At 40.7% G+C, this 20,773-nt stretch overlaps 1 protein-coding gene across 1 annotated transcript in view; it reads left to right on the top strand.

Annotated features, from left to right (window-relative positions):
* The window catches only part of LOC139736637 (probable global transcription activator SNF2L2), a 37,980-nt gene that overhangs the window by 12,343 nt on the left and 4,864 nt on the right, over positions 1 to 20,773 (top strand). The window contains exons 12-30 of the mRNA XM_071647422.1: positions 418 to 582; positions 2,176 to 2,208; positions 3,500 to 3,688; positions 4,335 to 4,444; positions 4,985 to 5,126; positions 6,249 to 6,412; positions 7,258 to 7,435; positions 8,128 to 8,256; positions 8,943 to 9,056; positions 9,607 to 9,720; positions 10,738 to 10,845; positions 11,489 to 11,575; positions 12,643 to 12,832; positions 14,317 to 14,504; positions 15,182 to 15,412; positions 16,169 to 16,465; positions 17,218 to 17,456; positions 18,328 to 18,535; positions 19,056 to 19,197. Of these exons, the coding sequence (XP_071503523.1) occupies positions 418 to 582; positions 2,176 to 2,208; positions 3,500 to 3,688; positions 4,335 to 4,444; positions 4,985 to 5,126; positions 6,249 to 6,412; positions 7,258 to 7,435; positions 8,128 to 8,256; positions 8,943 to 9,056; positions 9,607 to 9,720; positions 10,738 to 10,845; positions 11,489 to 11,575; positions 12,643 to 12,832; positions 14,317 to 14,504; positions 15,182 to 15,412; positions 16,169 to 16,465; positions 17,218 to 17,456; positions 18,328 to 18,535; positions 19,056 to 19,197 (3,028 nt within the window). The remainder of the gene's footprint in view (positions 1 to 417; positions 583 to 2,175; positions 2,209 to 3,499; positions 3,689 to 4,334; positions 4,445 to 4,984; positions 5,127 to 6,248; positions 6,413 to 7,257; positions 7,436 to 8,127; positions 8,257 to 8,942; positions 9,057 to 9,606; positions 9,721 to 10,737; positions 10,846 to 11,488; positions 11,576 to 12,642; positions 12,833 to 14,316; positions 14,505 to 15,181; positions 15,413 to 16,168; positions 16,466 to 17,217; positions 17,457 to 18,327; positions 18,536 to 19,055; positions 19,198 to 20,773) is intronic.

Here is a 20,773-nt window from a genome sequence, read left to right as displayed (position 1 = left end):
TATTGATTTTAACCAATGCAAAATGTCAGTCCTTTCAGGAATCAATTCAATGCTAGTGATGTGACAACTTGGTGCGTAATGTATGGTTAGCAGCCACCGTGTGCAGATTAACGTGTGCGGAAAACTGATGTGGGATTACATAACAATCTGGAGATATAGTGTGTAGTTTGTGAGCCTGACCTCATCAGTGGAATAGTTTTGAAGACGTCTCTGTAGTTTGCAAAGTTCTCTTACTTGGTTTCACCTACATACAAGCTTCCTACTTGTATACACCAATCTGGAGAATAATTTCCACATGTCCATTGAGGTGTTTGAGGTTCACTGCTTTCCCCCATTCTCTGTGCTTTCTCCATAAAATTCCCTCCTAATAAAAAACTCGCTCCTAAAAAAATTGCTCCTCTATGTTTCACCCGCCAGGCCGAGGACGAGGAGGGATACAGGAAACTGATTGACGAGAAGAAGGACAAGCGCCTGGCCTACCTGCTGTCCCAGACTGACCTGTACATCGAGAGCCTGACACAGCTGGTCAAGCAGCACCAGGAGCAGGCGCGCAAGAAGAACAAGAAGAAGAAGAAGAAGCGGGTAAGCTCAACCCCCCTCCCCCCACCATGTCTTGTAAAATGTCCCATAAATGTATAACACAATGGATTTTTACCCCCCCCCCCCCACAATATGGTTTTGTCACTCCATACAGTTCAAACTCATGTCACGTTTCAAAATCACGTTGCCCCTCCCATGTTTTGACCAGATGTCTTTTTCTTTTGGCAAGGATTGAGCTCCTTTCATATGTTTTTACCTTTGTGTTTTGCATGCAGCAGTTAGTGTATTTTGTGCTGTGTTTATGTAATGGGCTACATGTAGTTAGGTCGGCGACTATCTGCTGCCTGTGGCAGGGAGCACAGAGCAAGGCAGCACGATTGCTTGAGAGTATTCATTTCACACTAAATTGATAAGTGATATGACTCTGTGGAGAATTGCAAGAGTCTGTTTTGCATATGCCCTTGTTCCATATATCATTGCTGGGTTTTATGTTTTGAGTGCGACTGATCCAGTTCTGGATGTAACTGATAAATGGTTGGTATCGTGTCCCTGACAAGAACACTGCACAGCTTTGTGTCATTGAGAAACAGAAGTCCACATTTCCGTGTGATTTGAAAGATAGCAATGCAACTGTATGTCACAATCTGTTTTCCTTTTAAACAATAGCTTACTGCAAGTGTTATCTGTGTTGCATTGATTGTTGAAATATGTTTGCATGCAACCTTCTATAACCTTGTGTTAATTGTATTGTTTAGCATGTCGATTCACATTTTAGAACTCACTGGCACTTTGTCGATGATGTTTGTGCTGATTTTTGGTTCATGCTGAGAGCATCACTGTTGTGTTGGAAAAGTGACACGAACATTTACTAGCAGTCAGAGTTCTGGCATCGTGGATTAAATAGCTAGAAGATGGACCGCAAACATCTGCCCCTTCCATTGATTTGAAGACTGTTAGAGCACTTTTGCAAAGACGATGCTATTTCTAATAGGCTTTGAATGTGTATTAAAGAAAATGAGATGTTCATGTTCCACTTTACTTGAAATGTGCTTGATAGTGTTACGAGAATAGTTCTATGTACCTCCGAATACTCTAATTCGGCACGCAATAATTGGGAGTGAAAGTTTGTGTGGCTCAGATTCTTGATACACACTCCATGGCGAATACATGGATCTTTATGTTGGTGCGATGAAATTTGTTTAGGTTTCTTTGATGTTAGTGTTGTGTACAAAATTCTTGATAATGAGGACCTACCAAGCAAGACACCCAGGTTTGATAAGGCTTTTTATGTACATTCATGTACAGTTACGCATGTCTAAATTGTCTGATTTATTTACTTATTAAAGATTCATTCCATTCATTTCTCAATTTTCCTCGAATCATGCTATGAATTAGGGACAGCAAAAAGAGAATTCTCAAATTTATTTCATATAAAATACCATTCTGCACATAAGTGTGTGATCATGAAGGAGTGTAACTTTTTTATTTTCATACATTTATTTATATTTTCCCACTGGAGGCAAGGGATTACCCCTCTATTTTAGGTGTCAATGTGTTATGTCCAAGAAGAGCGTTGCACCATCCACCACCCTCACTCCTCTGTTTTTCCTTCCTCCACCCCCCAAACCACCATAGGAGCCTTCTTCCAGTGAAGCCCTCAGAGAAGGGGTGAGTTTTGAGTTCATCCATCTACCCCATCCTTTCCACCTTGTCCTCTTCCAACCAGACCTGTCCTTCTCTTGTCCCATCCCTCCCTCCCTCCCTCCATCCATCCATTCATCCATTCATCCATCCATCCCTTCGTCCATCCGTTCATACTTCTGCATCCATTCCTATCTCAGCCAGTGAGCCGTCTATCCAAACCTTCTATCCATCCTTGATCTCAAACATCCATCCGTACAAGAAAAAGAAAAAAGAGACTTTAAAGACTATAATTGTAGTTCTTTTTTTCTTTTGTTCTCTCTTTGTTTGTCTGTTCTTTCCTTGTTTGTCTGTCTGCATGTCAATGTAATTAGTTTGCTTTCTGTATTTTCCTGTGTCGAGGGTTTGCCAACTCATTTATATGCCAGAAACGTGACCCACACAATTGTGGTGTTTGCAGTGATTTCCAATCTGACAGTATGCTTGTAGATTTTAATGTCTCATTTGTGTTAACTTGAATATAAGTGAATGGGTTTGACCTTTTTCATTTTACTGATTCAAACTGTTTCTAATACACTTAATTCATTTCTCTTATTTGTCTCAAGCCAGTAAGAATCACTTCTTTGATACCTCTTGATTGTTGCTCTTCTTTGTCTTTTCCATCTTACCTATCTTTTTTATCTATCGGAGGCTTTCCCCATAAATTGTTAGGTAATTATGGTATTTAGGTGCAAGTTGATCATTCTCTTTCCATGTCATTGTGAAAATTGATGATGTGTTGTAGAGATCTACTGGAACTGTCCAGTGTTTCGTGAAAATGAAAGGCTAGAAATATTTGGAAGGTTTGTGTGATTAGATTCCTTGATAAGTTTTTTTTTTTTAATTATATTTTTATTTTTTGCTTGTAGAGTGAATAGGAGAAGTTCAGGTCATTGTCAAAATTAATTTTGGCATGTTTTCTGTAGCTTTGCTTTAATCTTAAAAGCAGAAATTGAATCAGAATTTCCCATTTTGAACAGAAAATTAGAGTAGATAAAAGGTTGATATAATTGCTTTTGAAATAGTTTTCCTGTAAGTGCTTCTGTCATTTCTTTTTTTTCAAAATGTAGATATGCCTGTGGTACAAGAGACTTGATAAATGTAGGACAAAAAAATTAGTGATGTTATTTTCTGTCTGAGAGTAGGCAGTTAGATTTTGCAGAATGTTAAAACATTGATGCAAGTCTCAAAAGCTCTAACACTGATGTGAAAAAAAAAATCGGAAAGTGAGCCATACTCATTTTCTGGCCATTCGTGTGATTTGCTGCCCCCGGTGCAGTTGGTGGACGAGAGTAGCCAGTCGAGCGACATGCCAGTGACCGTCATGAACACAGAAACTGGCCAGGTGCTGTCCGGAGACAACGCCCCCAAGGCCAACCAGCTGGAGGCGTGGCTGGAGATGAACCCCGGATACGCCGTCGCTCCTCGGGATGAGGGCTCGGACGAGGAGGAGAGTGGGTCAGAAGAGGTGAGCTTTGCTGCATCACAAAGCAAAGTAGTCAAAATTCAAAAAAAAAAAAAAATTCAAAAAAAAAAAAAAAAAAGATTGGAGATTCCTAAGAAACAAATTGTAAAATATGGATTACAAACTTTTCAATTGTTCTGTCCACGAATTGTGCTCAGGCCAAGAATCTTACCAAATTCTTGAATTAATGTTCATGATAAAAAATAGGGGCACGGTCAGGAGCCTTATGAGAATGACCTCGTAATTGATATTGGATTTAATTAGAAAAAAAAAGAGAAGATTATAAAACATACACCACCCCCTCTGTCTGCAGACTCACCACACTTGTACATCTGTACTGGATGCAACAGTTGATATCTTACGTGTAAGTGCTGTGATTTAGTGTAAGTTTGAACACATCACCATATGTATAGATGAAGATAGAGTTTATAATCTGTTTGTGTTGGACCTGAGGGGGCGGAGGATGTAATAAGTTAATTGGGGCATGTCTCTCTTGTGTAGGTCGTCCGTTCTTAGCCCAGTCACATTCTCCCACCATAGTTCTTTCTGTGCAACTGTTGCATTTCCTTTTCTTTTGTTTTGTTTTACTCAATATCAACCCATGCTTTATGACATACTCGAGTCTGTTGATCTGTTTGTCTGTTCATAGGACGAAGAGGATGAAGAGGAGGAGGAGGAGGAGAAGCCAATTGAAGAACCCATCCCTATACCGAGAGTTGCTCCGGACATGTCTGACAAGACAGCAAAGGAGATTATACAGTAAGACATGCAAACATCGGGACGGGCCTGTTTGAATTCACTGCAAGGATTTCAGAAAATAATTTGATTCTTTTTTAGTGATTTCACTTATGGAGATGTCTTTATTTGACTGATGGGATTTTTTTTCTTTATTTCATAATTGTTATTCTTATGTGTACAGAGGAAGGCAATATTCATTGCTTAGGAATTCTTTGTGCTTCAAATGTATTGGCATTGTGGTATAGTGGAATTTGGGAGCTTACATAGACCGCAGTGTGTAATTTTATCAGTGTATTGCCCTTGGCTGTGAGATGAGAGCCATAAAATCAAGTGAAATCTTCGCGGGTTGTTGCTTTGGCAGAAGAACCCAGTCCATTTCTCTTTTTTTCATTTCGTGTGAATTTTCATATCTCTCAGAAAGAATGTTGGGGAAGTGAATTGCAGTTTTTGTCGAAGCACACTGTACTCCTGCTTTCCCTTCTTATTCACTTTAATCACACATCTTGTCCTTTTTTCTTCGAAAGATCACATTAACCTCATACTTGACCTTCGTCTGTGCAGGGAATCTGCTGTGAATGATGATGAGTACAAGACAGAGTCTTCTGCCGGTGGCCAGGGCTACTACAACATGGCCCACTCCGTCAACGAGATCGTCACCACTCAGCCAGACATGCTGGTCAATGGAACGCTCAAGGCCTACCAGGTGAGAGGCAGAGGGGAAACCGACGTAGGGCAGCATGTCATAGATTCCAACGAAAACCGTACAAAGTGACACTGAGGGTTTACTAACTGCACCATGGTGTCATATTCACGCATGTGATTGTCACCTGATGTCAGCATTGCGCTACTGAGTATTAAAATTGTAAAAATTCATAACATCTTTCTCTTTTATATGCAGTGAAACTGACTGTTTTGTTTTGATTGATTTGACCCTGTTTTAAATCAGTTTGCACTCTATGTAGAGTCTTAAAGGACAAGTTCACCTTCATAAACATAAGGATTGAGAGAATGCAACAGTATTAGTAGAACACATCAGTGAAAGTTTGAGGAAAATTGGACAATCGATGCAAAAGTTATGAATTTTTAAAATTTTTGTGTTGGAACCGCTGGATGAGGAGACTACTACAGCTTGTGAGTCATATGCGTACAACAGTATAAAGAAAATGTAAAGAAAATTCAACATATTTTCACTTTTTTCGCATAATAAAAGAGCACTTGACTTGCCTCTTTCTAAAGGGAGGGGGAATAATATTACCCACAACATTTGTTGGTAACGAGTCGGGGGAATGTGCACTTTTTTCAAAAGATGAAATTTTGTGAAATTCTCTATATATTTTCCTTATATTGTTGTACGCATGTGACATCTAAGTTATTCACACACTGCAGTAGTCTTCTCATCCAGCGGTTACTGAAAAAAAAACTTCAAAAATTCATAACTTTTGAACGGATTGTCCGATTTTCCTCAAACTTTCAATGATGTGTTCTACTAATATTGCTACATTCTCTCAATCCTTATGTTTATGAAGGTGAACTTGTCCTTTAACTATTCATGACATTTTGCAAGTTTTGTTAAAGTACACATGCTTTCCCATTTCTGTAAAACCAGAACCATTTGCACCATGAAACTTTCTGTGAATTGGAGCCAACGGCCTTTTTCCCAACATGAAACTTTCAAACCAAACTTCTGTGTTATGAACCAATACTGAAGGATCTGTATATACTTTTATGAAAAATTGATATGAATTTCACAAGTATCATTGAGGTACTTTCCATTTAAAGCCATTTCTGGAATGTTCGGTTTTTATTTGTGTTCTTGTTAACACAGGTGAAGGGTCTGCAGTGGCTGGTGTCCCTGTACAACAACAACCTGAACGGAATTCTGGCCGACGAGATGGGCCTGGGCAAGACCATCCAAACCATCGCCCTCATGTGTCACCTGATCGAGAAGAAGAAGGTCAACGGACCTTTCCTCATCATCGTGCCGCTCTCGTAAGTATACACTGCTGCCATTCAGGGTGCCGCAGGCACTGCTTACCGGGGGCATCGAAATTGTCACCGTCAAGCAAGGGAAATGAGTGTGCACTTGCCAGTTCAAAGTATTTGGCCCTTGGACTCAAGCATCCATTTGGGCAAGTGGGGACAAATTTTCTTTGTAATTCCCTGTGTTTAACGATGTGCCCCATTTCAAAAATCTGAAATGAGTAGTTGTATATACTGCTAGTGTAATGGATATTATGTATAAATGAAACTCTGAAAAGAATCATGGTTTGAAGTTATAAATGAATGCTGGAAAAAAAAAATTGAATGCTGGAAAAAAAAATTGAATGCCAACAATTTCCGTGATCAATTGTTCCTATCAGAAATATCAAAAGAAGCTGTACAGTGAATGGTTTGTTAGCATTGTGATATTTGTGCATTGATAACTTCATAGCGACTACATAATTTTCAACTTTTGTATTCTTAACAGCAATTTTCCACCCACCCACCCACTTGAACATCATACAGCTCAGTCAGCACAGCCAGAAATTTGTGTAGATTTAGCCACCACAATGTTAAACAGTGTCTCTGTTTTCCTCCATTGTAATTTGTGTGTCCTCCAAGATGTCTTTACACAGACACTTTTTTTTTTAAATGAGAACTTGTTAAGGCAGTGAGTGTGTATTTATCACTGCTAGGGTGTTGTCAGGTTAGCATACCTTCTGTATTTTGTGTAATAAGTGGCATTCCTTAGATCCATGTACTTGTATCCTCAGTAATAACTGAAGCAGCTGCATATTTTACCCGAAGTGATATATCTGTACGTTTACGTGATGTATTTGTCAATTCCCTTCAAGGACACTGTCCAACTGGAACATCGAGTTTGAGAAGTGGGCGCCCTCTATCATCAAGATCTTGTACAAGGGACTTCCCCAGGCTCGCCGTACGATTGCCCAGAGCCTGCGCTCCATCAAGTTCAACGTCCTCCTCACCACCTACGAGTACGTCATGAAGGACAAGAGCATCCTCTCAAAGGTAAGACGGCGGCAGTGATCCAGAATCTCTCGCCAGCAGCTGCCGTAAATAATCAAGATTTCTCAAGTCTCCAGGCATGATGTACACGTGACTTGCATTGTAACAAAAGTTTTCAGGACTGGCAATTGTCTTTCATTGTATTGAAATTTTGTTATAATAGAACAATTAAAGTATGTAAAGTTATATAGATTATGATTTTGGGACCTGAACTTTAACTTTGTTGTTACAGCAGTTTTGTTGGAACCGTAAGTGTTCTAATGCGAGTGTGCTGTGTATACCATATGCGTTTTGAGCATAATATTTTGCAAATCTGGACTTGTAAGACAATTTTCACTCACTTCAAGACCAGAAGGAACCTCACAAAATGACAAACAATCAAAGTAAACACAATTTTTTGTGCTGGCTACTTTTCCTTTTCATTAAGTGTTACAAGCATAGAAAAGACATTATTTTAATGATTACAAAATACATATTGCAGTAGCCTAACATATACAAACTACAATAATCTTCAGTGGTAATCATATCTGTTACTTACGTCAAGAAATTTCTTCTGTTTTTTTTTTTTTTTGACAAAGAACCGAATGACATTTCTCTACACAATGTAAATAATGCAACTTACTTGGAGTGTGCTAGGAGTAGTTATCACGGCAGTGATTCTTTACGATGTCTCCTCCTCCCTTTGTGCCCTTTAGATCCGCTGGAAGCACATGGTGGTGGACGAGGGTCATCGTATGAAGAATCACCACTGTAAGCTGACCCAGATCCTCAACACCCACTACACCTCGCCCCACAGACTCCTGCTGACAGGAACGCCCCTCCAGGTATGATACCCTTCCAGATCCTGCTCTCTTAGTTGCGTAGGGCAAATGGGTCGATTTTGATCAAAGCTGCACCTGATATTGCTTGCCTGCAACCCTTACTTCACACAAGCATCTGAGAATTTCCGAGCATTAAATTCTCCATATCTTTTCATATGCTGTCCGTCTATTTCAGACCAGCATATATGTATTCATCATATTACCATAGACATATGGGTCGGAATATGAGATGAATTGTGTATTTATTGAGGCTAGAGATTCTTCAATTTGTATAATTGCAGTTTTTTTTTATGGTTGTTTGACATTAACTGTTGCTCAGTACTGTTCTTTGTCATTGAGAGATCTAATAATGATAAGGTTAGAAATACACCACATTTGATCCGTAGATGTTCTGTAAGCCTAAAAGCATAGTACATTACCTGGGATGTCACCAAAAAAGTCTGTGAATAGAATACAAATGATGATCCTACTTCTGTTTTGCAGTCTGGGGGGCTGTGCAAGCAAATGCTTGGCCTCCTAGGAATGTTGAATTTGTTTTGCATGTTGGGGATTTGTAAAAAGAAGAACATCTTTGGAACTGTGCAGGCTATGAGTGCATTTGTGAGATTTGAGTACTTGTAGTAAATAGTTATGTATTGCAACTAGGGGCTTGACCAGTAAGTGTCTTGTATACAACCTGTTGTCCACAGAACAAGCTGCCGGAGCTCTGGGCCCTCATGAATTTCCTCCTACCCAGCATCTTCAAGTCCTGCAGTACCTTTGAGCAGTGGTTCAACGCCCCCTTTGCCGCTACAGGAGAGAAGGCAAGCAAGCTATCTTTAAAAAAAAAAAGAAAACGAAAAAAAAAAAAACTTTTTTTTTTTCACTCTGCAGTGATTTTTGTTGAGCAGATGTCCATGTAAAAGCAGGCAAATTTATGACAATGCTAGTCTGTTTGTGCTAAGAATTGTGATTGGTATGCACTGAAACTGGTATGATTAAGGAGTACTAATTACTTGACATCCATTCACTTGCAGGTTGTAGGCTTTTTGAGTATAAGAATTTGTGCCATGCATGTAGTCAGGATTAGAAGTCAGTGATGCTTTGCTTGTTTAGTGGCGTTGATGCTCCAAAATAATGGAATCCTCACCATTTGGATCTGTTTGACTTCTCTGCAAACCCGTTTGTTTGTATATTTGCGGCATAATTATGCCCTTTCTAGTTAGACACCATCATATTTAAAGATATGCAATAATGAGTGATAGTAAGTTTAACACCTTTTCTAAATTCTTGAGTGGGATGTAGCCTATATTAGCTGTCGTTCAATACATTTAGAGACATTTCATTCTCACTGAGGTGCTCTTGATCTTCCAGGTTGAGCTGAACGAGGAAGAGACGATCCTGATCATCCGTCGCTTGCACAAAGTCCTCCGGCCGTTCCTCCTTCGTCGCCTCAAGAAGGAGGTGGAGTCACAGCTGCCTGAGAAGGTTGGTCACTTTCAAGTACAGTTGAACCTCTCGTATCCGGACAAGTCAGGACCGGGGCTCATCCGGATAAGGGATTTGGCCGGATACGGGAGACTCAATGCTTTATACATGTACATATACATACACATGTACTGATGTAGCCCATTGTAGTACCACATGTAGTAATGTGTATACTGCAACCTTTTCATTGTTACACTCAGTAACAGACCCCCAAAATAGAGGTTCGTGTTTGCAAGAATGAAATCATTTTCTTTTATAAATTCTTGGGATGATTTACCTAAATAATTATTCAGAAATGTATCAAGTATATGTAATTCATTGTGTTTGTGTAGGAGATCTCAAGGAGTTGGGAATCCCCCTTTCCTCCCGTAATTATTTTAAAAAAATCACGGCGAGATTGCGTCCGTATAATAGAGAGATCCGGATAAAGGGAGGCCGGATAAGAGAGGTTCAACTGTAATTGTGTGTTTATGGGGGTGGGGTCATGGGAGAAGGGCCTGATTGTTTTGCATCATTATGGGATTGTGAGCCATTAGGACACATAAGTGTGTTCCATGCATCATATCAATTGTTCCCTGAGTAGACTTGTAAAGTTTGTCGATGTGGAAGCATCAACGATTGTTTTGTTTGTGCTTTTGTAATGGTTCATAATGAGTATGAAGATTGTGCACAAAGACTTCTGCAGTGTAGACATGCTCGTGAAGTTTTGCTGCATTTATTGAAGCAAACTATTCATTACCAAAGCTGAAATTTTATGCTTTGAATCTGAGTTTTGCTGTCGATCAGATTTCGAAATTGAGTGGTTTCTGTCACTCCATACCAAGTAAAGTGATTTCAACTGTTGCGTATATTGACTTCAGCGCAAGAAGAAGCATGAATCCCCTCAGCTTTCCAAAGGGATATGTTACGGAATGACATTGATAGTAAATGACTGACACATGTGATATTAAATGAATGAATGACCCAACATTTGTGATAGTCATGAAAAAATGATTGATATTTGCCCCGTGTATACAGGTGGAGTATGTGATCAAGTGCGACATGTCGGCCCTGCAGCGACTCCTCTACAGACACATGCAAGCCAAGGGAATAATGCTAACAGATGGCTCAGAGAAAGACAAAAAGGTGAAAATTGTGTCAGAAAAACTGTGTCATGGTCATTCAGTGTACTTTTGGCCTAAATCTGTGCAATGCAACCACAGGGAAGACAGAGATTTGCCCCAAAATTTGTTGTACTTGAGAGATTTATCTTAACTTGGAGTGTATGGTAGACAAGAAAGATAGTTTGTGATGTACCGGTAGTAACAAAATAAAGTTGTATAAACAGGCAGAGCATTATAATCTCATTGTCATTCATAATTGATAAATCAAAATGCACTCCTGTTTTGAAAAGTGCCCCAAGTTGATTCAAGTTTTCCAAAAATTCTTGTCTTCCATGACTGATAGCTATGGAATTTCAGCATTGTATTGGAAATACTTACAAAGTTGCTTCATGATGCCGTGTATGGTATGTTACACCAAAAACTTCCAGCCGAGGGTCTACATTCATAAATTGTGGTTGATGAAGTAAGTCAGTGATTATTGCACATATATGAAGGTCACCTGCTCTGATGCACATGTTACTATTCAACATCAAGATGTAACAGTCATAGAACAGTTGTAACTTGTATCAATTTCACATCATACATGTATGTAGCTGTGTCAGGGGTTCTGTTTCATTAGAAAAATTTCTGAGTGTAGAGTGTCATATTTGTTGTTGCGTCAACAGGGACGTGGTGGCACTAAGGCTTTGACGAACACCATTATGCAATTGAGGAAAATCTGCAACCATCCCTTCATGTTCCAGCATATTGAGGTAAGTGACTCTACGGCTTCCTCTTTCTCCCTCCTCCTCTTCCTCCACCCTCCCCCACTCAAACATAGAAAAGTTTGTCTACATCATCGATTCCTATTTGTCTTCATTGCTAAGAGAATGGTTTATGGTACATTGAATTGATCTTGTATAAAAAAATTAGTGTATACTTCATATGTTTAGCGAGTCTAATTTTTCGCGAATCGGGACTTGCCAACAATTTTGCGAGTGGTTAAATTCTCGATCATGGAGTACAGCACTGGCTGAAGAAATGTATGTGTGCACATCACATTCATGTCGGGATCAGAGTCAATATTTTCGTGTGTCTGTAAATTCACAAATAGCACCTGACTTGCGGAATTTGTGACAATAAAAACCTTGCGGAGTATGCGGCGTAAAGCTAGACAATTTTATGTTTTACTTCAACACTACAATAACCTAAGCTGACCTGAAAAATATTAGCACCATTACACACACTATTGTCACTCCACTCTCTGCAATGATTTCACTTGTGACTTAAGCAGCCATACTGTATATGCCATACATTTAACTGAGTCTAATTTTGCGCAAATTGGGACTCCCGTCTATTTCTCCAGTGGTTGAATTTGCCATCATGGAGTACAGTATTATCACACACCTTGTTCGTGTGCTCTGTACTGCATACCAGTACACGTGTGCATGTTGCATTGAATGCGGAATCAGAGTTGATATTTTTGCGAGTTAAATTTATGAGTAGCACCCATCTCACAAAATATGTGAAATAACCCCCCTCCCCCCCCCCCCCCCAGTAAAATGTATGGCATATACAATTGATGAGATGACAGAGTGGCTTTATCATACTCATGTCTTGTTCATTTCTCTTCCATGTCTCTCAACCACATTTGATTGTGATTGTCAACAATATCACTGCTCAAACAAAAGGATACCTTATTACTAGGTCTCCTGTGCAAAAAACTCTATTAAGGATAATGGTTTCTACTTCTTATTTGTTATTTTTTACTAATTTGTCTCTGTGTGTTTGTTTCATTGGTGTATCATATTATTTCATTGTATTTTGTTCTTGATTCCAGGAATCCTTTTCAGAGCACCTGGGCGTGTCCGGCGGCATCATCTCGGGCCCCGACCTGTACCGGGTGGGCGGCAAGTTTGAGCTGCTTGACCGCATCTTGCCCAAGCTAAAGGCCACCGGTCACCGCGTCCTCCTCTTCTGCCAGATGACCACCCTGATGACCATCTTGGAGGACTTCTTTGTCTACAGAGGTGAGGAGACACTGCCTCTCTTTCTTTATTTAGTAATTCATTCAGTTAGGAATGAGTCCAGTGCAAAAGTTCCTTATGAATTGACTCGAAAAGAAAAAATTTTGACAGCGGTTCATAACATGGAACGATTTAAGTGAGACTGTATATATGTGACCCTGCACCTCAAAACAAACAAAAAGTCGCCACACATGAATTTTTAGTTAAGACCATATTCTGAAGGAGCAGACTTTAAGCTCTAAAATGATGTATAACTCAAATCAAATGGACTCTCCTAACCTATCTAAATATTGGAAAGAAAGCACAAACTCAGGAAAAGTGTGAACTGAGAAAAGAGGCTCTGAAGTACAGTGTCCATTCAAGCGCTTAATCTTTACCAAACCGTGCTGGCTGTGCGATGAATGGGACAAAAAACAGGAAGTAAACCACCAGAGTAACAACAATGAAGGGATTATCAGATTAAACTGAAATTGAGCATGCCTCATTAACCCATTCTGTCCATAATTAATGCCAACTTTCAAAGCAGTAGCACTATCCTTTCAAAAGTTATTAGAGTTGAAAATGAAGAGTGTGGACAAGGTTTTTCAGAAATGAAAAAGGGATTCTAAAGACACACCTAATCACACTATTCTACCAAAAATGTTCGAGATAAACTGCTAAAAAACACACTTTCCTGCCCGTTTTATGATACCAAATTTTGGCATAATGTAAAAGAAGACCCGCTCTTTCAGAAAATATGAAAAAGTCAAGTTCGGCTAGGTTGACCCATTTCACTTATTTTCAGTCCTCACGCAAAATCAGTGTGTGCGACTTTATGTTCGTTTTGAGGTGCACAGTCACATATATAAAATTATGGTCACGTCTACCTGATGCTAGGCAAAGTGGACCTGTACAAAGTCCTGGGGGAGCATTTCATGAAGCGTTTTGTATGACAAATTGGTGGGATAACTTTGCTCTCAACCAATCAGATGCAAGGATTTCAGTAGCTTATAACATTTTGTCAGAAAAATATCCGACCAAAACGCTTCATGAAATGCCCTCCTGAACTCCTTCCAGGAACCTGAGAAGTGATGTGTGTCTATGATATACTCCAAAAGCAGATAAAATTTTTATGCGAGTATTCTTTTTAGCTTGGCCATGTAAGGTAAACTGCACATGTTTTTTTATCTCACGGATGATCATGACAATCTAGCTAGCACTACAGTAAAAGGGAACTGGTCCACATAAGGAGAGCAAATTCACTGACAGGACAGGGATAGTGAACGTGAAGAAAACTACAAATAACATAGCAGTGATACCCCCTACAATATACAGTACCTACCTTGACTTTAAATTATATAAAATGTTAACACATTATTGAATTCTCATACTTTAAGGTTCATGCTGGCTTCTTGTTGCAAAGAATGCAAAGAAATTTCCAACTCAAGTTTTCACTTTTGCAGTAGGTGATTGAAAATATTCTCATGAACTTCTTGTATTCTCACCAGGCTTCAAGTACCTGCGTCTGGATGGAACGACCAAGGCGGACGACCGTGGCGTTCTCCTCCAGACCTTCAACGAGGCGGATTGCCAGTACTTCATCTTCATCCTTAGCACCAGGGCTGGCGGTCTCGGGCTCAACCTCCAGACAGCCGACACCGTCATCCTCTTTGACAGTGACTGGAACCCTCACCAGGTAATGGGATGGTGGCATCACAGGCTACAGGCATTGTACAGACCTCCTTTTTTCTCTACTTCCATTAAAGTAAAAAAGAATCAAGATTGACAAGGCATAGGCTTGTTGTTTAGGTCAAATCATATCAGCAGTTGAGAGGATGATCACCGATACTAAATTAGCACTGTGTAGATACCTATCGACCAATATACAGAGAAATGTATATCCACTGTATGTATTGATGCAGTATATATATTTATTAAAGCAATTTTGCAAAGATTCATATATTTCCCATTTACCTAAAAGAGCTAATAAGTAACAATTTCATCTCTTTGTGCAGACCTTTATGATAAAGATTGTGTCCGACAATCGGGAGTGCTTGTCTTAGGCTTACCTGACACTGCAATACGTCGTCCCTGCCACCTTGTTTCCATTTATTGACAAATATTCAATGGAATTGTGTTCAATTAATATGTCATCATGAGGTTGTTGAAATGGAATAAGTATTGAAAAAAGAATTACATGTAGCACTAGATGGACTCATTACGATAACATAGCCCATTGCGAGGTCCAAAGGACATACCAAGATCAAAAATTGAATGCTAGCATATTTCGCACCTTACACCTTTATCAGTAGTGCATTACATGGTTATCTACCCATTTCACCATCACTGCTTGTCCACTTTTTTCGCCACCAGGATCTGCAAGCCCAGGACCGCGCCCATCGCATCGGTCAGAAGAATGAGGTGCGTGTCCTGCGTCTGATGACCGTCCAGAGCGTGGAGGAGAAGATTCTGGCCGCGGCCAAGTGGAAGATGAACATGGACAGCAAGGTCATCCAGGCCGGCATGTTTGACCAGAAGTCCACCAACTCGGAGAGGCGTGCCTACCTCCGGGCCCTCCTGGAGAGAGATGCTGATCAGGATGAGGTCAGAACCTTCTTTTCAAACTCAGTGATGGCTTGAGTTGGATTCCATCGGCTTGTACTGTATATATAAAGATTGTTGAGGCCGTTTCTGTTTTGGCAGTGTGTCACAAATATCACTTTTGGGCTATTTTCTAATAGATAAAATGCCACAAATATCATTTCAAGACTGTTTTTTACTCGCCGATGTTTTACAACTATCGCTATGGGCTACAAATTTTGAGCTACTTCCTACTTGGCAATGTGTCAAAAATACCACTTTTAGGCTTTGGCTGTACAGACCATAGCTGATAAAATGAAATGCATGTAATTTGGGGATTGTTCTTTGTATGACAGCTGTTTAAATGAACTTATAATCTAGAATAGACCCAAGCTGTATTGCAGTTTTGTCCACTATGGAAGTTCACATCTCGACTCATAGAACTGGCAAAATTTTATCACAAATAGTAAGTCGGAGAAATAATAGTCAATTATGCCAAAAATGGCTGACTTGTTAAGAGATACGTGGCAGTTCATACAGTTATATTCTAATTATTGGGTTCATTTGGTCAGTTTGCCCTACCATGTAACAGAGCATATAGAAATTGTTACAAATCGTTGTCTCGGTTTTACGAATATGTCCTGTGTGGGTAAATGACAGATGTCTGCGTTAGAAAAATCCACACTCTTCAAAGTCCCAATGTGACATCGCCTCAGCATTGTTTTCCAAAAAGATTAATTTTTGTTTTTGCTTACCCCCTTCTGAAAATTTACTGAACAGGATGAGAATGAAGTCCCAGATGATGAGACGGTGAACCAGATGATAGCCCGAACGGAGGAGGAGTTTGAGATCTACCAGCGGATGGACATCGAGCGGCGGCGCAACGAGGCCCGCGACCCCAACCGCAAGCCGCGGCTGATGGAGGAGTCGGAGCTGCCCAGCTGGCTGGTGATGGATGAGAAGGACGTGGAGCGGCTGACCTTTGAGGAGGAAGAGGAGAAGCTGTTTGGGCGCGGCTCGCGGCAGAGGAAGGACGTGGACTACAGCGACACGCTCACTGAGAAGGAGTGGTTAAGGGTAAGGCCTGTCCACGATATGAATGTACCATTCATCAATTTTGCCTCATGTTGTGGAGAAAGGGCAGTATACATGGCATGTAGACCATCTAGTATAACAAACATTGCCTTGCTTATCATTGTAGGGTAATATGACGCCTGACAATTCCCTTGGGAGTTATACATTCCCCTTGATACAACATTTGCCCATCAGAGCTGCATGCTTTAGGAAAAGATAATCTCTTGGAGAAAATGTAACTCGCATAGGGATGTCTATTACACCTCTTGAAAGGTAGTGTCTGTGTAATATTGCCTGGTCTGGGGGTTTTCTGTGTTATGAAGATAAGCTCAAGGGATAGAACTCATATGACTGACACGGATAATGATCTCGATACTATCAGGGTCCAATTTTTGGAAATATGTCTATATATTCCCTTTGCAAGGATTCCAACTAGCAAGAGTGCAAAATGAGTCCAAAAGCTCAAAGCAAGTTTGTTTCATTAGTGTGCTTACGTGAATCAAGCTTTGAGAGTCTAGTAATAATATGCCGATATGTTTACCTTTGTTTTTTTAATTTCTCGCCGGCATATTTGCAGTGCTGATGATAATGGCAGATATTTGTGACACTTTAACCCACTGAGGACGAGTCATGAGTAGCTATACTCGGACGAGTGTCTATGGAAAATGCGTTTTGTAGCGAAATCAGCCCGTCATCGGGTTAATCAGTTTTGATTGCTCACTATCATTGTTGTCTCATGCTGCTCCGTCTCTCAGGCCATTGAAGATGGAAACCTGGAGGAGATTGAGGAGATCAAGAAGGAGAAGAAGAGGCGCTACAAGCGGAAGCGGGTGGAAGAGGAGGTCGAGGAGGTCGAGCCCCCGATGGAGATGGAGGTGGAGAAGCCGAAGAAGCGGCGGGGGCGCCCTCCGGCAGAGAAGCCCACGCCCAACCCGCCCCACCTGACCAAGCTGATGAAGAAGCTGGTGGAGGTGATGTCCAAGTACAAGGACAGGTTAGTTGGATGGTCCACTGAAGATGGTGGTGGTGATAGTGGTGGTGATGATGGGGTCAGTGGTAGTGATGATGGGGTGATGTGGGTGATATAGGTAGTGGTGGTGGTTGTGGTGGTGATGATGGAAGTGATGATGGTGGTAGTGATGTCGATGGGGGTGATGATGGGAGTTGTAGGGATGGTGGAGATGATTGTGGTGGTGGTGATGTTGTTGGTGATGATGGGGGAAGGTGATGTTGGTGGTTGTGGGGATGATGATGGTGGCAGTGGTAGTGATGCTGGTCGTAGTGAAGGGGATGATGGTTATTGTGATTGTGGTAATGGGATGGTGGAAGTGATGGTGGTGGTGATGTTGATGATGTTGATGGGGGTGATGATGGGCGTTGTGAGAATGGTGGAGGTGATGGCGATAGGTGGTGTTGGTGGTAGTGGTAGTGGTGATGGTTGTGATGTTGATTGTGATGATGGGGGTGGGGGAAGGTGATGTTGGTTGTAGGGATGGTGGTAGTGGCAGTGGTAGTGGTGGTGGTGGTGGTGGTGGTGGTGGTGATGGTAGCACAGTGGTACCTTCTAGTGTACCTTCCCGTGTCAAGGGCTACCAATCTCTGCCGATCAAGAGCACACTCTGATACACAGTAGAACACATATTATGTAGGGAAAAGTTATATTTTGGTTCAACAGCAGGGAAAATTGTACGTACCAAGCATCCTGGATAGAATTACAGCAAAAAAACAAAAAGCAAAACAACAACAACAACATACATTTATCTTCCATTTGCAAAACATTTTCTTGTTGTGGATGAAGAGACAGAAAGGTTTCTCTTCATCGATAACTTGTGTAATTTGTCTGTTTGATGTTCGACCCTCTGCAGCACCGGCCGCCCCCTGTCGCACCCCTTTGCCCAGCTGCCCCCGAAGCGGGCCCTGCCCGACTACTACGAGCTCATCACCAAGCCCATGGACCTGAAGAAGATCAAGGACCGCATCCGGCAACACAAGTACCGCAACCTGGACGACCTAGAGCGGGATACCGTCCTCATGTTCCAGAATGCCCAGATCTACAACCTGGAGGGCTCGCGGGTGGGTGTTGTTGCCATGGCGATTGATGATGACCTGCATGGTATCAAAAGCATTTAACCGTTCAAATTGTGATGTGCTGAATTGGAGGAGAGAGAATGAGGACATCCTCAAAAAGGGAAAAAAAAAAAGGAAAAAAGAATTCTCACTCACTTTGTGAAGCCAAGTTCTTTGTTTTTCCATACGGGAGGCAGACCATTTCAATCAGTTACAGTGAATAGAAACAGTAACAAAAGATAAAACACTTAGAAGGTAGTCTATACCTGACAAGTGGTACTGGACATAAACAAAATGTTGGGAAGCTTCAGCAATTCATTTACAGCTTTTAACTTTCTTGAGCATTGTTAATTGCATGAAGTTGGCTTGTGTAACTTTCTTCATGTCAAAGAAGCCCATTACCAGTAGTTGCAAATTCAGCAATATGGGAAGGTATACTTCATCAAATTTTTTGCGAGCAGTGCGTTCATTACTCATCCGGTCACGGAGTTAACGTTCTATACATGTTCATCTGATACTTCTGTAGATCTATGACGACTCGATAGTGCTCCATTCTGTCTTCACCACGGCTCGCAAGCACCTGGAGCAGGGCGGACGACTTCCGCCGCAACTGGGAGGAAAGTCTGAGAGCGAGAGCGAGAGCGACGACGATGATGAGGAAGAAGAAAGTAAGTGTCACTATTAAAGAACAAGTCCATCTTCATATACATAAGGATTGAGAGAATGCAGCAATATTAGTAGAACGTATCAGTGAAAGTTTGAGGAAGATCGGACAATCCATTCAAAATTTACGAATATTTTAAGTATCTGCGCAGTCACTGCTGGAAGAGAAGACTACTACAGTGTATGATGTCACATGCGTACAACTATATAAGGAAAATAAAAGGAGAATTTGACAAAACTTTACTTTTTGAATAAAGTGCACATTTCTTCGACTTGCTACTGACGTATGTTAAGGGTAATATTATTCCCCCTGCCTTCTGAACGAGAGAAGTCGAGTGCTCTTTTGTTATGCGAGAAAAATGGAAATATGTTGAATTTTCTTTATTCTTTCTTTACATCGTTGTACTCATGTGACATCACAAGCTATAGTAGTCTTTTCATCCAGCCATGACAGAGCAGAAACTTCAAAAATTGATAACTTTTGAACGGATTGTCCGATTTTGCTCAAACTCTCACTGATCAGGGTTCTCGCCAGGAATTTCTTCACGCTTGTCGGCATTTATGCGCGCTGTTCTGGGGGTGGGTACGGAAGCCTTCGCTAATGCTCAATACAACACAGATAAATCGCCGCTAAAATGCCACTAAATGCGACATTTTCACGGAGATGTAATGAACGTTGTGAGGGGCATATTCTCACAGAAACAATGCAGAAACTCCATACCTTTTGTTAGCGGCAGTTCCTAAATAATAAATGAAAGAGAAGTAGGTGCCGATGGTGGAGGTTCCGATTTCTTTTAGGCCTTTCCTGTTTCACTGTTGCAATAATTAGCCGCCTCTGCATCGCAACAACGCGCGCCGTGTTGCTTTCTCGCCGTCTGCTCGACCACGTGGTAGGCCTATTGCATTGCAGATGCGCGAGAAGCGATCGAGAACTTTCGGGACATCGTTGCACTTTCCTTTCTGGGTATACTGCGGTAGTTTGGCCTTGACATCAAAGAGATATCATACAAAAATGTAATGATGGTCATTATTCCGAAGGTTTGTTTAATCATAAAATGAAACGATTCATTACTGAGTACTTCGAAGGTTTGTAATCGAAAACAACAACAACACCAAAGGTCGGTACTACAGATGAATGTTCAAAATAAAACTGATTTCGTTCGAAGATTAACAATCATTTTTTCTTTATTATTTTCCGATCAACGAACCTTCAGAAAGGAATCTATCATCAATCATCGTTATTGTTTCAGAATAACAAACCTTCAGAATAAGAAAACGCCCTTTTGGGGCCGTTGTTGTATTCCGAAATTATACTGGCAGAACATTCGAAATAACAAAACTGATTTCGTTTGGATATAAACGAATATTTTCTCCTTTATAATTTTTCTATTAACGATCATTCAGAATTAAGAATGTAGAGTATTATTTTGCCATTATTCTTTCGGAGTAACGAACCCTGAGGGTAAGAAAACTGTTAACCGTTTTCATTTCTTCTATATCGTTTTCCGATTAACGATCGTTCAGAATTAAGAATCTGAAGTATCATATCGTTATTCTTTCGCAGTAACGAACCTTCAGAGT

The sequence above is a fragment of the Diadema antillarum genome, unplaced genomic scaffold (genome assembly GCF_040938485.1).
Source record: "Diadema antillarum isolate AM-2024a unplaced genomic scaffold, OU_Dant_1.0 scf00000003, whole genome shotgun sequence".
NCBI lineage: Eukaryota > Metazoa > Echinodermata > Echinoidea > Diadematoida > Diadematidae > Diadema > Diadema antillarum.
Note: the sequence above shows the minus strand (reverse complement) of the source record. Positions and strands in the feature narration are given on the sequence as shown.